The sequence below is a fragment of the Malania oleifera genome, chromosome 10, assembly GCF_029873635.1.
Source record: "Malania oleifera isolate guangnan ecotype guangnan chromosome 10, ASM2987363v1, whole genome shotgun sequence".
NCBI classification, from domain to species: Eukaryota; Viridiplantae; Streptophyta; class Magnoliopsida; order Santalales; family Ximeniaceae; genus Malania; species Malania oleifera.
The window spans coordinates 79,896,248-79,915,924 of record NC_080426.1 but is presented as its reverse complement, the minus strand read 5'-3'; the positions used below and the strand labels follow the sequence as shown (position 1 = coordinate 79,915,924).

At 37.0% G+C, this 19,677-nt stretch overlaps 1 protein-coding gene across 2 annotated transcripts in view; it reads right to left on the bottom strand.

Moving 5' to 3' along the window:
- Positions 1 to 5,270: 5,270 nt before the first annotated feature.
- Positions 5,271 to 19,677, bottom strand: part of LOC131166375 (lysophospholipid acyltransferase LPEAT2) — a 65,296-nt gene continuing 50,889 nt past the window's right edge. The window contains exons 9-14 of one of the 2 annotated variants that reach the window (XM_058124862.1): positions 15,393 to 15,463; positions 14,495 to 14,561; positions 12,748 to 12,798; positions 6,024 to 6,134; positions 5,884 to 5,931; positions 5,271 to 5,766 (exon numbers count right to left, since the gene is read on the bottom strand). In XM_058124862.1, the coding sequence (XP_057980845.1) occupies positions 5,602 to 5,766; positions 5,884 to 5,931; positions 6,024 to 6,134; positions 12,748 to 12,798; positions 14,495 to 14,561; positions 15,393 to 15,463 (513 nt within the window). In that variant the 3' untranslated portion in view covers positions 5,271 to 5,601. Of the gene's footprint in view, positions 5,767 to 5,883; positions 5,932 to 6,023; positions 6,135 to 12,747; positions 12,799 to 14,494; positions 14,562 to 15,392; positions 15,464 to 19,677 lie in introns of those variants that run through there. The other variant, XM_058124863.1, reaches the window with a different exon arrangement.

Sequence of the window (19,677 nt, the reverse complement as noted above, 5' to 3'; positions counted from 1 at the left end):
TACACAGGACGTATGTATACGATCATTTAGGTTTGCAGGTGCCGACGTCACAATGACATCATTTGGCCACGTGTTGGCCATCGGGTGGGATGGCCTTAAGTAACCTAGATCGTTGACGTAGTAGGATCTTGCCCATCGCGTGAAAGCACAGATTGAACGACTAATAAGAAGTCACATAATACCATGAAGGTGTGGAGGATGGTGTGTCATATGTCACGTTCTTGTGGCTGCAAGGCTAAACATATAAAAGGTAAAATTTTACCGTTTTGCCCATTTTTCCACTTCCTCTCTCTCTCTCTCTTCAAGCGATTTGAAACCCCAGGGTTTCAGATCTTTCTCTTGCCTATCTCTGAACCTCTCTTCTCTTTTTCTGAAACTCTTCCTCAAGTGATCTTAAACTATGAACCCTCAGATCTCCATCTCCTTAAAACCCTAGTGTACTTCAGTTTTGTTCTAAACAACCAGAAAACCTCTCCTCTCTCTCTTTCTTTTCCTCTAGTGATCTAAAACCCTAGGGTTTCACATTATTATCTCGCCTCTCTCTGAAAACCTCATATTCTCTCAAAATCAGAAACCCCAACCTTACATCTCTCTACTCTTTCAAAAAAATCAGAAGCCTTAACTCATGTTTTACAGTCCTTCTCTCTCTCTCTCTCTCTCTCTCTCTCTCTCTCTCTCTCTCTCTCTCTCTCTCTCTCTCTCTCTCTCTCTCTCTCTCTCTCTCTCTCTATGTTAAACTAAAAAACTTAATTTTATTTGCCTTTACAATGGTGAATGGTATAACACCCGAGGGTGTTCCAAAGTGGAAGGTCGATTTGAAACTCAGAGGGGGCCTGTTTAGTTTCTGAAGATGCAAAAAGATAAGTATTACCTCCCTTGTTTTGTTTGTGTGATTGTGTGTTTGTGCTTCATCATTGCATGTGAGTTGGATGCTAGTTTGAGTCTAGAATTTCACAGATTCAAGGGTTAGGGTTCAGAGGTTAGGGTTCAGGGACGAGTTGACTCGTCTGAACCCTAACTCATTAAGTTGATACGGGGTTGACTCGTTTCAGTCAACTTGTGGGTTCTTGTGGACTCAATTAGGTCCCAAGTGCGCCTGGTGAGCTAAACGCGTGTTGGGTTTGGGGCTTTAAAAGGTTAATGGGATTAGGTTTTTAAAAAAGATTTGTGGGCCTGGGCTCCCTTTTTTTTTTTCTTTTTTTTTTTTTTTGAGAAAATGGGTTTTAGGTTAAAAAATTGATAGTGGGCTTGGGCTATTTGAAATAAATGGGCTCAGGTTATTTTAAAAAAAAAAAACATGGGTTTGGTTTATTCAAAATAAATGGGCTTGGGTTTATTTTAAAAAAATGGTCTTGGCTTTTCTTTTTAGATAGGCTTCGGGGTTTAAAAAAATGTTTGGGCCTGGGGGGGGGGGGAGAAGTTTAAAACAAAGGGGCTTTGGGCTTTTTAAAGCTAATGGGCTTGGGTTCTTTTAAAATAAAGAGGCTTTAGGCTTTTTAAAGCAAATGGGCTTGGTTTCTTTTAAAATAAAGAGGCTTTGAACTTTTTAAAGCAAATGGGTCTCGGTTTTTTTTAAAAAAAAGGTCTATGGGCTAGTTTTCTTTTTAATGTGTGAGCTTTGTGGGTTTCGAAGTGTGATGGGCTTGTGTTTCTTTCTTAAAAAATATGGGTTTGGGTTTCTTTTGAAGCAAATGGGCTTGGGTTTCTTTTGAGTTCAGTTAGGTACCAGGTTCAATTTGGGAACTTGGTTGGGGACGAGTTCAGTTTAGATTCAGGAAGGCTTGGCCAAGTTCAGTTCAAGTTTATGTTCAGGGAGGGCTTTGATTTGGGGTTCAATCAGTGCTGGGTTCAATGAGATTTGAATGCAAAAATTGGGTTTGGAATCCTACAATCAGAGTCTCATATATAGTTCAATATTTTAGATTGTAAAACAGGAAGGAAAAGCCTTTAGTTTACCTTTGGTTTTCCCCTTCTCCGGTCTTCTTATCCTGTTGGTGAGTCCGTGGATGTCAGTCTAGGGTATCCTCCTAGGTTGTTCTTCTGGGATGGCTTCTGAGTTCTGAATGGGAGGTGACTTCTAATTTCTGAATGGAGGCACTGTGGAGTGACTTCTTTAGACGGGGTAGTTCAACACCAGTAGGTGTGTCTCTCAAGGGTTTGGCTCCAACTTTCAAGAGCCTTGCAAGGTTGCTGTAGCTTTGCGAACTGCTACTAGAACTTCTTTCGTCCAACTTTTGTCTATCCTCCTTGCTCTCAGTATGCACTCCTTCTCTCAATATGAACTCCTTCTCATTCTCTTAATTGTGTGTACTCTGCCCTGTGCAAGACTCCCTATTTATAGGGTTGGTCCTAGGTCAGCTTAGGTAAGGTTAAGTTAGTATTTTTCTTTCTTTCTTTCCTTCCTAGCAACAATCAATTGCTAACTTTCCTTCCAATAGTAATATGTTTCCCAATTCTTGCAATTGAGCTTATTCTCCAATTAATGGAGATTTTGGCAGCGAGTCTGAGGAGGGAACATTTCAAATTTTTGCTATATCACAAACTGACCTTTAACTAAAATATCTTCTGCGCACATGTTTAATTTCTCTTGATTTTTCATTTAACAGTCCTAACTTCCTCATTTTTCTTTCCAATTTGGTGAACAGGACCCCTCGGAATGCTTCTTAATATTCCAATGAGCTCGATTGAAGATTTTGATTCAATTTTTTATTTCCTTTGTATTTCTCTGTAAATCCCTGTATTTGTAGATTACTTCCCTACATTTCCTTTTTATTTTCAACATTGTACATTATTTATCTATATTTTCATGTATTTGTCTGTATTTCCTCGTATTTCAGTGTTTGCCTATATTTTTGGTACCTCAAGACTTGGGCACGTGCCCTCTTAACAAAATATCCTATTTCATGATGCATGCCTGTGCCACTACTTGTGTAAGAAAATAAGCAGGAATTAAAAATTCAAAGATTCTCAATTAATCAACAAATTTTTCTCACACAAATGATTTAACAATATACCCAACACTGCTTAAATTCCCATAATGTGGTCTTGAGATGACCTGATTAAGGGAGCAAGGGACACTTATGAACATGACTCCATTGTAACCTTATCATTTTAGGAACAATCAATAAAAACTTAATGATGAACAATCCTAACCTTTGGATCAAAATTTTGACAAATTTGATTCAGGGCCCCTATTCCATAATTAAAATGACCTGATAAAAATTAGGATGTCTAAATAAAGAATAAGAATTTAGAAACTTCTAAACATTAAGCTTATAGATGGAGAGAGTTTGCCACTTAAGTCAATCCACCATTGTTTGATACAAAAATGGTTAGCACTTCCATAGGTATATTGAAGGGGATGTACTATGATAAGTTGATCCCACAAAGTCTATGCAACTTTGTAACAGTAGTAGCCATTAGAGAAAGAATTGAAAATGGTCTTAAATCAGGGAAGTTAACTAATTACAGTGCTCTAAAGACATTTGAACGAGTCACAAGGAAGAAGACATTTTGTAAAGAAGAAGAAAAAAAAAATGAGAAGTGTGGTATCCCAAGGCAAGGCATAGAACCACACCATAACTCAAGTAGTGTGTACCTATACTACTTAACCAATCATTAACTCGCAAGCCAATATGCTTAGCTTACCAAATGCTAATCCAAGTCATAAGAATTTTAATCCAAGATCAACAAGAGAATTCACCACTTTTTCAATATTTTTGGTTATTTTAAACCTTTATTTGGTATCTCAAATGAATTTTTTACGTGTACCTTTGAAATCAAGGTAGAATATAAGGTTCTATAATTTTGATGTCTCTTGTGAATATCATATAAAAGCTCTTGGTCATGCTACTAGTGCTTGCTTAGCCCTTACATATAAAGTTCAAGACTTAATTGATGCAAACATCTTGAAGCTCCAGAGAGTTGAAGATGATTCTAAGCCAAGTGTCAAGACAAATCCTTTACCTAATCATGGAAGCACATCAATAAATGATTTTAAAGTTTATGAAGTCCATGGTATTTATCAACTAGCATCATCCATTACCATTGCCTACACCTGTCTACATCCAATATCATATGTTATCCCCATCAAACCTTGAACATGTGATCATTAAGTCATTTGCCACTCAACTTTTCCAATGTAGGATGAACTCACAAGTGAGGGGGAGATTGTTGAGAATATTCCATTTGTGAGTTTATTTCACATTGAAAAAATTAAGTGGATGATAGGTGCTTATATACATGATTTGGATCAAAACCCAATAGACTTAAGCCTTTGAGTCAAGTTAGTGTTCATCCATGTGTATCAAATCCACCCATAGGCTCCTCAGTGCTAACAGTTCAAGTGGTGGTTCCTACTGGTTTTGATAAGATTTCTTTAAGAATCCTTCAATCATTCACTAAAAAGCTATGAATGGGTCTTACGTGACCAATCCGTGTTTATACATGGGCTATGACGTGGGTGATTATCTCAAACCACAAATCGAGGTGCCTTATACTTGTGCAACTCAGGTGGTGTGTGCGCACATGTCATGTCATGTCATGTATGCAGACATGCAACAAGCTGTCTTGAAGATCTCAAACCACATGCAAACGAGGCACAGCCAAGCAGTCTTGGAGACCACAAACCATGGTGCCTTGAAGACCTCATATGGAAGGTGGCCAAGCATGCCATTTCACAAAGAAGCACAACCCACAATCAAGCGGGTTAGGGTGAGTCTCTAATGTCTATTAGGGTTTCACCTTTTTGTTGTTCGCTCGCAATTGATTTCAGGGACCATCTACGCTGTCATTAGCAACCAAGAAAAATATTTTCAGCCCATTTGCTGTTTCTGATAAAATGGGTGGAACAAATGAACCTCTGAAATTGAGAATGGCCACAAAACCAATTTAAGAATTAGGAATATTTTACCATCAGCCAAAAACTCTTAAACCACAAAATCACACAAAATTTTAAAATATTAGGCCACTTTCACTTCGCGAAGGAGTTATTTTAAATTTCCGGTTTTCATATAATTACAAAAGGAAACATTATTTATAAAATTTCCAAATTTACATAAACCAGTTAGAAACATGTATTTATTGTTTTTCAGATTTCCCATATAAATGTTGGAAAACTGACTTGCAAAGTTTTTTTTTTTTTTTTTTTTTTGTAATTATTTGAAATTTTGAAAATGAAAAATAAAACTATTTTCCTCCACTGATGAGGCCCTTTGCATTTATACAAATATTAAGTGCTGTGCTATTGAAAAAAAAAAAATGTAAACATGTTAACCAATAAAAAGGCCATGGACCTCCAAGCATTAAACCAAGAAAGAGTAAAACATTGGGATAATCAAAACCATTGCCTACAGGCTAATTAGTTCAGCAAGGTTAGCATTAGCAATAAATAAATTACAAATAAAAATAATAATGAAAATTAAAACATAGGAAATCTCTGAGTTGTGGTCTCTTTCAGTGGACCAAAGTTGAAAATTTTGGAGAAGAGTACTGCCTGCACTTCAAATAATTTGTATGCAAAGCTTCCTCAAGCCCCCCTGTCAAGAACATTACTAAAATTCGGATCTGTATTGCTTGCCATTAATCCAAAAACCATTCCCATCAAACCAACTCTAGCATTCTACCACCTGCTTCTGATGAGTCCTGCAGCAAGCAGGGCGTAAAAAGAGCTATGTGAAGCGGATTGCTTCTTAGGCAAGCATAAAAATCATCCTTGCAAATTCTCCCATCACCATCGGTATCAAAAAAATTGAAAAGATTTTGGATCTGCAGGTCCCCAAGTGCAAGAGTGCTCAAGTCAAATTACAAATGACAAAATGAATATGATACTTGCAGTCAGTTGATCTATAAGAATATATTTTTATAAATCAACTGGTTTATTACCTCATCCTCATTCAAGTCTGGGATTGCAAGTCTAATGCGGTTTCCTAGCTGCGGCCAAAGCATTCAGAAACAAGAACTTGCAGGTTAAAAATCATACAAATATTAAGGGGAAATTTGAGAGAAATGTGGTAATAATATACTTCTTGCACTGAAATGTAGGATTTTCCGCTAGACACACACTCAGCAAAAGCTACATCACAGGCTTGTTGGAATGATGGCTGCTTCATGACATTAGCTGATCCAAACAAGAACTGCGACCAACATGAATCAATCATGGGCAAAATCAGCATAAAAGAACTAAATTATACTGATAATGTTCATTTTCAATCTTGATCCTCACAAAGTTATATGTCAACAAAAATTAAGGTTCTGTTTGGTATCACTGTAATTTTTATGAAAACAAAAGCCAGAAACAAAAACTAAACACTAAAACAGAAGCTAAATAGAGCAACTAGCAACCTGTTACTATATTCCCAAAACTTTAAACAAATTAAAAACTTTTTGAATGCATGTTCTTTCTTGCCCTCAAGATCAAATAATAATTATGATACCATCCTTCAATCCGCATAAACATTTTTATCAATCAAGTACTAAGCAACTTAACGATTCCACTATTAAACTTTCTCGCCCTCGGATCAAATAATAATTATGATGGCATCCTTCAATCCGCTTAAAATTTTTATCAATCAAGTACAAAGCAATTTAACGATTCCACTATTAAACTTCAATAAAACCATTTTTAAAGTCTGAATTAATTTATCCATGATTAGAATAATGAAACAAAGGAACACAGAAAAAAAAAAGAAAAAGATGCTATAATAAAAAAATACGAATTACTTAATAAATATAGCATGGTTATAAGACCAAATATATTACATGGATCAGAATGTTGGGAAACTAAGAAACAGCACATCCAAAAAATAAAAGTTGTCGAGACAAGAATGCTTAGATGGATGAGTGGTGATTGAAAGATAAAGATAAATTAAAAAATGAATATATTCATGGGAAGTTAGGTGTAGTTCTTGTAGAAGATAAGATAAGGGAGGAACGACTCAGATTATATTTGGGCACTTGCAACATAGGTCTTATAGTGCACCAATGAAGAAGAATGAGTTAGTTACTATGAGGAGCAGTTGAAGGAGTAGGGATAGACCTAAAATAACTTCGAATGAAATAGTAATGATTTAATAGCCTTAAATTTATCAAAAGAAATTGCCCATGATCACATAAATTAGCGGAAAAAGATTCATGTAACCGACCCCAACTAGCGGGACGTAAGGTTTGGTTTTATTGTTATACTTAATTATTCTATTTTAAAACCATATTTAGTACTCAAAAGAGGACGTGCCTTTGTGCGATGGCAAGTGCCTCCGCCTCGGTACAGGTGGTCTTGGGTTCAAGACTTGGGAGCGGCCTCTCCAAAAATGGGGGTAAGGCTTGCCGACATCCACCTCTCCCAAACCTCACTCAAAGTGGGAGGCTTGTGCACTGGGTACGACCTTTATTTAGTACTCTGAACAATTGCATTGTTACTAGTTATTTAATCTTCTAGCATTATTATTACTATTATGTGTTAGAGCTTTGTTAGTAAGGGTATTATGGTCATTCCAATTGTATTTGAATATATTATAAATTGAGGGAGAGACCTATCATTGAGTTTAGGTCTTCCATTTTACCCAATTACTCAACATGGTATCCGAACGTGACCCAAACTGAACCCTACTGGATCAAACTAAACCCTACTCTCCTCAGACGTTGCTGCGCTTCAATCCCATATTATTTCACAAAACCAACCATAAACAATCCCCCCCCCCCCCCAAAGGGACGACTCACCCCCACAAAACCCCATTGCTGGAGGACCACCCACACACCCCCACGCACCGGCTAAATGCCGGCAGGGCCTACCCCACGCACCAGCGCATGAGTGAATTTGCGGCCACCTTTTTCCTTTTTTTTCCTCTGCCATGCTCTAATTCCTTCTCTAGACTATATTATCAAGCTGTTCAGTCAGTTTTTTGCTAAAAAATTCAACCTTTTCTGACTGTGCACTAGCGCCAATCTGTTAATGTCTGTTCAAGACCTTTAAAGGCTTCTTTGTGAGGATTTTCGGAGCCGTGGTAGCATTCATATGTTCAGTTGTGAGGCTGTGGCAGTGCTATCTCCGTCAGTGAGTGGTTCACCTCGTCCTGGCAGTGCGGCACCCAAGGAATGGTTGTTTGATGCTTCGTGAAGCTGTTTATCAATTGTTATTGAGTTTATTGAGTTTGAAACAGTGGGATTTGCTGTGTTTTTTGATTCACTATTCTAATTCCTTCCATATACCAAAATATCAAGCTGTCAAGCATGTGTTTTTGGTCCAAGATCCAATCTTTGTTGTGACAATGCACTCATGGTAATTCGTTAGTTGTTGCTTGGTGTTTGTAACGGTCAGTGGTGACCTTCTTAGGGCACTGGCAGTGCTCATAAGCTGTTTTCTTTTTCTTTTTTTCCCATGTGAGACTGCAGCAGTGTTGCTTTCTTGGGGCTGCATCTGAAGTTTTTGGTGATTTGTTCATGGTAGTTTCGGCGGTTCGCCTCTCCAATTGTTCCAGTGCTGAGTGTTGCTTTCATGGGGCTGCGTGTGAGTTTCTTGGTGCTATGGCAGCCTTGCACTGATTTATCTATGGCTTGTTCATGATGGGTCACTTTGTTCGTGGTTGTTCCAATTCTTCCAGCAATTAATCTTCTGATCATAGGTCTGAGTTTGCGAATGTTGGGATGGCGTTTGCAAAATCCAAAAGTATGATTCCTTCATTAATCAATAGTCACTTGTTTGAGTGAACCGTGTACCGTGACTATATCAGAGTATTCAAGGTTCTACAGTATCAATTGTCTCAACAAGCATCTTATCACATTGCTTCTTTTGCTCAAAAAGGTAGTCGTACAATTTGCATGCCATCTGGTATCCTTCTTACTAGTCCTTGGATTATCAATTCTGCTGCCACTGACCATATAACAGGTGCAACCAACTTCTTTTCTGATTTCCAATATCCTAAAAATCTCCCTCAAGTTACCCTTGCTGACTAACTCTGGTATAATCCATCAGTCCTCTTGTGCCCACACTCCACAACAAAATGAGTTGCAGAGCGGAAAAACATACATATTCTTGAAGTCCCTCATACCCTATTGTATCCAATGAATGTCTCCAAGTCTTTTGGAGTGATGCTGTGCTCACAGCTTGCTCCCTCGTCAATAAAATGTCATACTCTGTCCTTGGTGGTAAAATCACATATTCAGTTATCTTTCCTAAGGCTCCTTTGTTCTCCCTTCCCCATATATTTGGTTGTATCCTTTGTCCATAAGTTACCTTCAAGAATGGATAAATTGGATCCTCTAGCTGTCAAATGTATTTTTTCTGGGTAATTCCTATACTCAAAAGGGATATCGATGTTATAGTGTCCTAATTTACATCGATTCTTTGTCTTTGCTGATGTCACTTTTTTTAGTCTACACCATACTACCCTAATTTCTTGAGTTCTGCTGACCTTGATGAGTCCCTCCCTCTGCCTTGCATTCCAGAACTAGTATCTATGCCCAATCATCCTACATCTTAATTTAGTTTGAGTCCTTCTCATCGCTTAAATGATCCCAATTTGCAGGTATACACACAGCGACTCAAGGGGGAAGTGCCTCCTTCAGCTTCTACTACTATGCCTCGAGTTCCCTCGTCGGTTGATCTTATTTCTCATGATGTTGATCCTCCAATAGCTGTTCGAAAGGGTAAACGCACTTGTACCCAACATCCGATCTCTAATTTTATTTGTTATGATTTTTTGTCACCCTCTTATTACTATTTTGTTAGTACTTTGTCTTTTGTTGCTCTTCCAAGATCTATTTCTAAAGCCCTATCCCATTCTGGGTGGAGAATGGAAATGGTTGAAGAGATGCATGCACTACATGATAATGATATTTGGGATTTGGTACCTCTTCCTCCTGATAAGTCTATAGTTGGTTGTCACTAGGTGTACAATGTGAAAGTCAATCCTGATGGTTCTATGACTCGTCTAAAGACATGCCTTCTTACTAAGGGTTATACTTAGGTGTATGGTTTGGATTATTCACACATTTATTCACACATTCTCCCCAACTTCTAAACTTGCCTTAGCATGTTTGTTCATTTCTTTAGCCACCACTTGTCATTGGCCTCTACATCAATTAGATGTGAAGAATGCTTTCCTACATGATGATCCTCATAAGGAGGTTATATGGAGCAACCCCTTGGGTTTGTTGCTCAGGGGGAGTCAGGCTTAGTATGTCGATTGAAGAAGTCATTGTATGGATTAAAACAATATCTGAAAGCATGGGTTGGCTGTTTTAGTGCTGTAGTACTTGAGTTTGGCCTCCTTCATCAGTGTGCAGTAGAAACTCTGTAATTTATCTTCATACTCCATCAAGCAGTATTTTGCTTATTGTATATGTGGATGACATTGTGATCACTGGTAAAGATGATCGTGCAATCCAGGACCTAAAGCTTTTTTTTCTATAAAGTAAGTTTCATACCAAAGACTTGGGACCATTGAAGTACTTTTTGGGTATAGAAGTATCGAAATCTCATACAGGAACTGTCTTGTCACAGAGGAAGTATGTTCTTGATCTTTTAGAAGAGACAAGTTGTTGGGATCCAAACTTGTTAATACACCCATGGATCCCAATAGTAAGTTAATGTCAGGTATGGGTGATTTGTTGCCTAAGCCAGCTCAGTACTGGAGACTTGTTGAAAAGTTGAATTATCTCACAATCACTCAACCAGATATATCCTTCGCAACAAGCATTGTAAGTCAGTTTCTCGATTCCCCAAGAACAAGTCTTTGGGATGCAGTAATTCGCACTTTGAGATATCTCAACGGTGCACCAATGATAGGTCTCTTATGTCAGGAATAGGGTCACACTCATATTCAGGGATATACAAATGTAGATTGGATCAGAGCACCTTATGATCAAAGATCCAAAACCGAGTATTGTATATTTGTTGATGGTAATTTGGTGTCTTGAAAAAGTAGGAAACAAATTGTTGTAGCTAGGTCGAGCGCTAAGTCAAAGTATAGGGCTATGGCGCACACTACATGTGGACTTGTTTAGTTGAAGAAAATGTCGAAATAACTAGGTTTTCCACATTCTCAACCTATGGAGTTGATGTGTGATAATCGAGCTGCTATTCATATTACCTCCAACCTTGTCTTCCACGAGCGGACAAAACAAATTGGAGTTGGTTGCCACTTTATTCGAGAGAAACTTGTACAAAAGCATATTACGACCACTCATGTGAAGTCTAAATTTCAGCTTGCTGATTTGTTCACTAAATCCTTGGGAGGTGCTCATGTGAAATTCATTTGTAACAAACGAGGAGCATATGATATATATGCTTTGGCTTGAGGGGGAGTATTAATGGTTATTTAGTTTTTTAGCATTATTATTATGTGTCAGACTTTTGTTAGTAATAAGTGTGAGTTAGTAAGGGTATCAAAGTCATTCCCACTATACTTATACTATAAATAGAGGATGAGACCTATCATTGAGCTTAGTTCTTCCATTTTACCCAATTCCTCAACATGCATAATGACGTTTAAAATGGTGAAAATAATTTGCATGATCTTTCTTATTTTTTCAACTTTTAAAGAAAATTTAGGAATATTTTTATTTTCATTCGAATAAAAAATTTACTTTAATTTTTCCTTATTAAAAAAATTATGTATACAATCACTTAATCCACAAGATTGAATTCTAAATTTTTTGCCACAGCAAGAGGGGAAAACAAAAAAAAAAAAATTTGTGTCTAATTGTCACATCTAAAAGCACTCGATAAGAAACCTAGTACAACAACAACAACAAGTCTTGAGTCCCACTAGGTGGGTCAGCTACACGAATCATTTTCCTCTAGTTCACCCAATCAAGGGCAATTTCATCTGCTAGCTTAAGAACTATTAAGTCCTTTCTCAAACCTTAATGCAAATAAATGTCTTGCTATTATCTGTTTATTCATTACATTGTAACGAAAACAGTAAACATATATTACACCAAACAACCCCTAAGTTACTGACAGAAATTGAGACTAGCACACGAGTGCACGCACATGAGCAGCCTCATAAATGCACAACTTTAATTTTTTATCTTAAGATTTCGGCAACAAAACTTCTGCCTCAACAGGCTGTTCTCAACTCAAAATTTAAGATGACAGTGTTGCTATCTCTTGGACAAATTGTTCAATGCAGATAAACAGATTAACATATTGGATCCATGCCCATGGGATAAAGTGAGCTGTATCAAGAGATAATGGCCTACAATAGCATCCTCCTTCCTCATGCATTATCCAATGTACAACTGTTCATAATCTCACAAAACTATCATTATACCAGATTAGACATCAAAACCAGACATCCAGTGAACTGGACTCTGAGCCAGTTGACTTCACCATTGGATCATTTAGGATATCAATCTGCTCAAAAGAGATTGTTGCCATATGAACAGCTAAATCCATGAGGGGTAGGCCATATGTGAGAGTCATTATTAGCAGAGTAACCTGAAATTCCTCAAAATCTAATAGCTTTAACAGCTTTGCATTGAACAAAAGACATTCTTTTACTTTTCACGACTAAAGTGCACACCAAGAAGCAATAAAATATTATTATTTAAAATGTGCACAAATGCATGCAAGCATGCACACATGACACATGCAAAATAATACAAGCTTAACTTTTTAAAAAATCTAACCATTTAACCCAGCAGTTGAACTTGGGACAGAGGCCCCCAGGCAACTATGCCTCTGTATAAAAGCTTCCAAAAAAAATATTTATGTGCACTATCGAGCTCCATATCTCTACATATTACCTGTTTGTATGTGATATTTCCATTCTTCTCCGTATCAATGAATCCAAATATCTGCAATCGAGTATATTATTCATGAAAAAAAGGCCATTAAAACAAGACATGTCTTAACTTGGCATATGGTAGAATTGAATTTCATAATTATACTGCTCCACATAATTCCATTCACAAGCCATCTCACCACGGATCTCAAAACAAGCAATTATAGATATATATAACACTGCTCCAAATTATACTATTTTTCATGTGTCACAAATATGTCCATGAAAGATGCAAGCAAGCATTCTGAGTCCATATTTTCTTAATATATAATTATTTGGACATCCCGGACTCATTGCATCCCTCTTCCCAAATTCTGTTTGTTCTAGTACAGGGGTCGACATAAAGAAGAAAAATAAAGGCCCATGATACTTAAAAAGCAAGTCAGGAGAAAGAGGTTTGAGTTTCATAAAGCACAGGACTTCACAACTCAAAAATAAAAATCATGGCACTGTTGCAAAATCCACATGCTGTCCATACTGAAGAACTGAATATAAGAACCGCAGCACTTCAAATAATTTTTCTATTGCAGTGTGACCAATGTTTTAAAAGGCTTAATCGACACCTCAAGGCAAAACATGCCTATAATGTCTCGAGGCTCAATCTAAAATACCAAATCCCAAAAAGGGTAACACATTACACGTTGAGGCTTATACCTTAGTACAAAGGACACCTATTTTGCACCTTTTTAGTTGAAGCTTACGCATTTTAGGTATGTGATTCTCAAGTTAGATTTGGATAGAAGATATGAAGGCATGTTTATATAAAAAAGAATGTCATGGTATGAGTTGATTTCTAAAATTGTTGAGCCTCAACCTTTCCAAAATAATTGAAAGTTGTATCTTAGATCTTGAAAATAATTTGAACTTTGTAATGTTATAGATATCTCTTATCATGATTTACAAAATGAGTTCAAGTGTTAGCAATTTTTGAATAGTCAACAAGTAGTTCGCAAATTATATTTGATTTTGTTTTACATTATATTTGTGATTTTCTTCATTTCTCTTTATTTTAAAAATATATGCAATTTTTTTTTACATATTTTTATCTAAAAATAAAATTCTCAAAAGGCTTACGCCCCAACGCCTCAAGGCTTATGCCTCGCCTCTTAAGGGTTAAAACACATCGCCTTACGCCTTCACCATTTAAAACATTAAGTGTGACAGCCACAACGCATTCATTTATCTGAAGCATGCCATTATGACAAAGAAACCAAATTCAATCTCCATTTGTGCTTCTGGAAAATTTCATTTCCAAAGTTGGAAGCAGGAGAGAACACATACCGATCTCCCTGTTCAAAAAATACAGCCAAGAACAGGTACTAAAATGGCATATAACAGTTTTTGACACTTGACACCAAGTGTGATGCTCAAGTTCTTTTGTTTGCTAGTTCATGTTGCCTAAGCTAATGAAGAATGCACTAGATTCACATAATATTCAACTAAAGACAAACACCTATTGAGTTCTTTGACATTGCAACACTAAACAACAAGATAATAATAACCAATTTCAGAAAGGCATTTGTTGTGATTTCCAGTCCTTTGGGTTCCTAAGTTCCAGGTGTCAAATCCAAGAATTCGCCAGCTTCACACATTCTTATTCAGTCAAGGAAGCTTCAGGTTTGATATTTAGAAATTCCAGAATGAGCAAGCTATTCACTAGTCACCAGCAGGCTAGCCAACAACTCATAAATTTTGTCAAAGTCAACTACCTTTTCAGAAAGACCACAATGCTTCAGTCTTAGAACCCTCAAAAAGTCATGGATTTTAACACGACCACTGCAAACAAGATGAAGTTGTGAGAATCATATCAATTGCTGCTTTTGATAAAACTTCTAATGTTACAATACCCAAAGCATTTGTGAAACTATTGCCCATATTATTCACACGTTCCATAAACATAATGATTCTGCAAAGCATTAGCATTCCAATTTGGAACCCAAACTTTCAGAAATATCCCTTTGATGTGTTCTTGAGTTTATGGGAACATTCAATAGTAGAACAAAGCTTATCATCACAGAGATTTTCCAGGAGCATGATACAATGCATTTACTAAATTGAGATAAATAAAGGATAAGTTGCTCGTAAACTCATGTACCCACAGAATACTGGACACAAGATTTTGATCAAAAGCAATGAAATATAATTGAAATTTTAAGGTTATTAATTATCACATAAACAGTAAATAACAGTAGAAACTAGATGCAGAGAGCAAAAGAAAAGAGGAAGGCAAGGATATTACTCGGCCACAAGTGAAGCCACACAACCAAGAATTTTATGCAACATGATGAAGACAGGTTGATAGAAGTCAAAAACTACAATAAGACTCAAGGCATCCATGTTTTAATTCTCAGTGCTTGTAAAACATGATGCCATGCAAACAAACCAGATGACTAGGTGGGGACACATGAAGCTACCAACAGCATAATTCATCATCTAGAATTACGTTTTGAATAAAAATCCATGTATAGTTCCTTAAAAAAGCAATGACACAACAAATGGAGCACAAGTGTACAACAAAGGAAATAACTAATAAATTGCATCCCCTTAAAACAATGAGAAAACAGCAGTATATCAATTAAGTAAAACAGAATATTGAAAGAAGTATACCTGGGGTCTGGGTCCATCAACAGAAATTTATCCAGAAGGTCCACAGCTTCCAAAGTGGTTATATGTAATGACTGAAAAACAGGACAATCCAATTCAAGTGACATTAGACATTATGACTAAGTTATCATAATATGAAGAATGTATTTCAAAGAATAGGTAAACTATGAGAGCCGTCATAGACAACTAAAAATACAGAAAATAGAAATAAAGAAGGTTAAGAATTTGGTAATTGGTCCTTCAATGATTAAATGGTTTCATTGGAAGGAAGGCCTCCTCAAAAGGATTGTAGAACTACAACTCGTTCTCTCATTTGCAGAAACTAGAATAAATTTCTGGAGGGAAAATTGTCTAAAAATTTTGGTAAAAGGGTGCCCCTAGGTCACAAGGCTCCCACTTCATGAGGGTAGGGGGAGGGTCGTCACAGTGTATGCAGCCTTACCCCTGCTTTTCATGCAGAGAGGCAGTTTCCTTGGACTCCAACCCCTGACCAACTGGTCACAAGAGAGCAACCTTACCATTGATCAAGGCCCACCCTCTTATCTAAAAATTTGGGTACATCATAATATTTAGAATTTAGGTTGTTCAGTGAAGAAATCCCCTTTTACCAATGAGATATTATAAGATTGAGACAGTGCATTCTAATCTTCTATGAGTCCAAACAAGTGTAATGAACATGACAGAATGCACAAACATGGGCTGCAGAGACCATCATGAGGATTCCTACGCAACGAAGTACAATAGGAAAGTTAATCATTACTTACGCATATGTGAGAAATAAATTTCAGGACATAAGGCATAAGCCACATTAATCAAGTACCTGAATTCTCAGAATTTATTATTTTAAATTAACTGACAAGACATTGAATTTCTCTTAATTTCCAGGTGAGCGATAATGAGGGACAACAGGTGCTTTCACAATTTACGAAGCTAATAGAATGTTTTACCATTTATTTAAAAAAAAAGAAGATTCATTAAGAAGGAAGATAAGAATACAACTAAGAGAGGAAAAGAAAAATAATTACAATCAAGAGATGACGAGAAATCCTCAAAAAAGAAAAATAAAAAATAAAAACTAATAAATAAATAAAGAAAAAACCTACAAAGCTAAATTAAAAGGCCCTTTTAAAACCTTTACCATCATAATTTATAGCGCACAGCAACTTTTCTAATTCCTGCTGTCTTTTCTTCACATTACTTTTACCATCATTTAAATGGGCTTCTTTGCCTGCTGGATCAGCCAGCAATAAGCCCATCTTGTCCATTAGTTACTGAACTTCTAACTCCTTCCCATTATTCTCCACCAATCAGAAACAAAGGCAAGCAAAATAGCATCCCTAATCTGTTTGTTCACCTGGTGCTCCTTGCCTGTTCCATCACCCTCGAAGTTAGGAACGCCCTCTAGACCTTCAAGCAAAGATAGTGGCACATAAGAAATATCACCCATTCAAATGATTTTGATAAATACCCAAATTGTTCACGAACCTCATCCAAAATTAAGCTTCCAAAATCCTTCCAAGATTGAGGGGAGGGGTGATTCGTTGAAAGTTTTCACTAATTTTTATGGAAATGGAATTCTAAGTAAGAGTATTAATTCCTCTTTTATACCCTTGGTGCCTAAAAAATCTAAAACTTCCAAGGTTGAGGATTTTAGACCTCTTAGTCTTGTCTCTGTATAAGATTATCACAAAAGTGTTAGCTAACAGGTTGACTGCGGTACTCAAAGATACTATTTCAAGTGCCGAGAGTGCATTTGTAGGGGGGAGATGAATAGTGGATGCTATCATGGTGGCCAATGAGGTGGCAAAGGTTATCCGTAGGAATAAGTAGGGGGTCCATTTTCAAAGTAGATTTTGAGAAAGTTTATGATGGAGTTGGAGCTTCCTGGAAAAGATTTTTGTGAAAAAGGGTTCTGGTGTGTGATTCTTAGTTGTTGTGAACGGTAAACCCAAATCTTGATTTACTACTTTGAGGGACATTAGACAAGGAGACCCATTATCTTCCTTTTTGTTCATCCTTGCAGTTGATGTATTGAGTAGGATGGTGGATAGGATGGTACATAGGGGGTTGGTGAAAGGGTTAGGAGTGGGGAGTGAGGGGGTGGTCGTTTCTCCTCTTCAATTTGCTAACGATACCATTTTCTTCCTTGAGGAGCATAGTCTTTCATTTAGGATAATTTCAGGTATTCTTCAAGCTTTTGAGAGCGTTTCTCAGCTCAAAATTAATATGAGGACGAGTGGGTTAGCAGCTTGAAAAGTACCCGCTGAGAGAACTAGTGCTTGGACTATAGACATGATGTGTAGTTTATTGGATTGATCCTTGACTTACTTAAGGGTTCCTTTAAGAGAAAATCCTTGGAGTGGTGGATTTTTGGAATTCGGTAGTGGAAAGGGCGACAGATAAATTAGATGATTGGAAGGGGGCCCTTTTCTCTATTGGGGGGATAATTACTCTTATTCAGACCTATCTTTATAGCATTCCGCTATATTTCTTATCTATTTTTAAGATTCCAATGGGGATTGTTAGCAAGCTAGAGAAAATCATGAGGGATATCTTGTGATCTAGTGTGGGGAATCATAGGGACCATTTAGTGAGTTGGACGGAGGTTTGTAGGTCTAGAAAGGAGGGGGTGTTGGGTCTTGGTAATTTGGTGTTTTTCTTTGAGCTAAGTGGCTATGTCACTTCCCCTTCGAAGAAAATTCCTTGTGGCATAGAGTTATACAAAGTAAATTTGGGTTGGGTGAGAGGGATACCAATGCTAGTTTGAGATGAGCTTTAGGGGGTCCATGAAGCTCTATTTCCCAGATTTATTCTCTTCACTCCTCGCACTAAAATTTGACATGGGGAGGGTGTCCCCAGATCCATTTTTGGAAAGAAAACATGGGTTGGGAATGTTTCTTTTTTTCACTTCTTTGCCTCATCTTTTTAGATTGTGCTTTAAGCCAAATAGAGTTATTTCTTTTTTTGTCGACAGTTTCAATAGCCCTTTGTTTTCTTGGAATCTCCATCTCAGTAGATCTCTAAATGATAGAGAGATGGTGGAGTTGTCTTCCTTGTTGTCTGTATTGAATAAATGCAATCTATCTTTGGGAAGGGATGTTTGTTCTTGGTCTCTGGATCAATCGGGGGATTTTACTTGCAAATCATTCTATGAATTCTTGACCTATTCCAACTCTTCTTTTCCTTCCTATCTTATTATTTTGGAAGGTCAAAATTCACCCAAAAATAAAAGCTTTTACTTTGTTGGTTGGTTTAACAAAATTAATACCATTGCAAATGAGGAAACCTTTGAAGGCTCTCTCTAAATGTCTGTGTGCTTGGTTATAGGAATCCCAAAACCGCATCCCGTCTCTTTTTGCATAGTGATTTTGCATGGAGGATATGGAATAAACTGTTTGGTATTATGGAAGAGAGTTGGGTTTGCCCCCTACTCAATGGTAGACTTGTTAGTCATCTCATTTGCTGGCTTCAGAAGAAGGAAGGATAGGGCAACACTGTGGAGGAGTGGCATACTTGCAGTCTTATGGCGTATATGGCTGGAGCGTAATGCAAGGATATTTTCTAGGAAGAAGTTAAATTGATCACTGGTGTGGCAAAAGATTCAGTACGCGGCTTCTTTCTGGTGTGCCGGTTTGGAATTTTAGGGAAACTAGTTTTCAGAATATACATAGGGATTGGAGGAACTAGCTGGTTTGATGTTTCTCTTTTTTTATTGTTTTAGTTCTTTTTTTTTGGTTTGAACCATATTTTCTTCTGAAGATATCCTATTCTCCCTCCTTGTAAATTCTTTCCCTATTAATGAAATTTCTTTAGCTTTATATATAAAAAAAAAGTTTCGCCTCTAGAACAAGCAAAATCACCAACTCACTCTCATCATTAGACACATTGCCCCATTTCTTAAAGGGAATTTAAACCTCTTTTTTGGTTGAGCTTTCCTTTAAAAAAGTAAAAGCAGGGTAAAAACAAAATTTTCAGTTTGTAGAAATAACTGTACCCGTGCAATATGCATTAATTGTGTTTCCAAATGGCATATCAATTTTTCTCATTTTAAACATTTCAGGCACCTAATAGTTTTTTTTCCACCAAAAACTCACCATCAACTTTTTCTTTAACCATTCCTTTTTCACCCCCGCCGCCGCCCCCCCCCCCCCCCAGGAGGGATCTCATTCTCTTTGATATGATATGATTTACCTCCTTCACCATGTCCGACACTATCTTAAAATTATTCAATAATTCCTCATTACAAAAACTGCCATCAACATTTCTTTTTAAGAACTTACCCGCACAT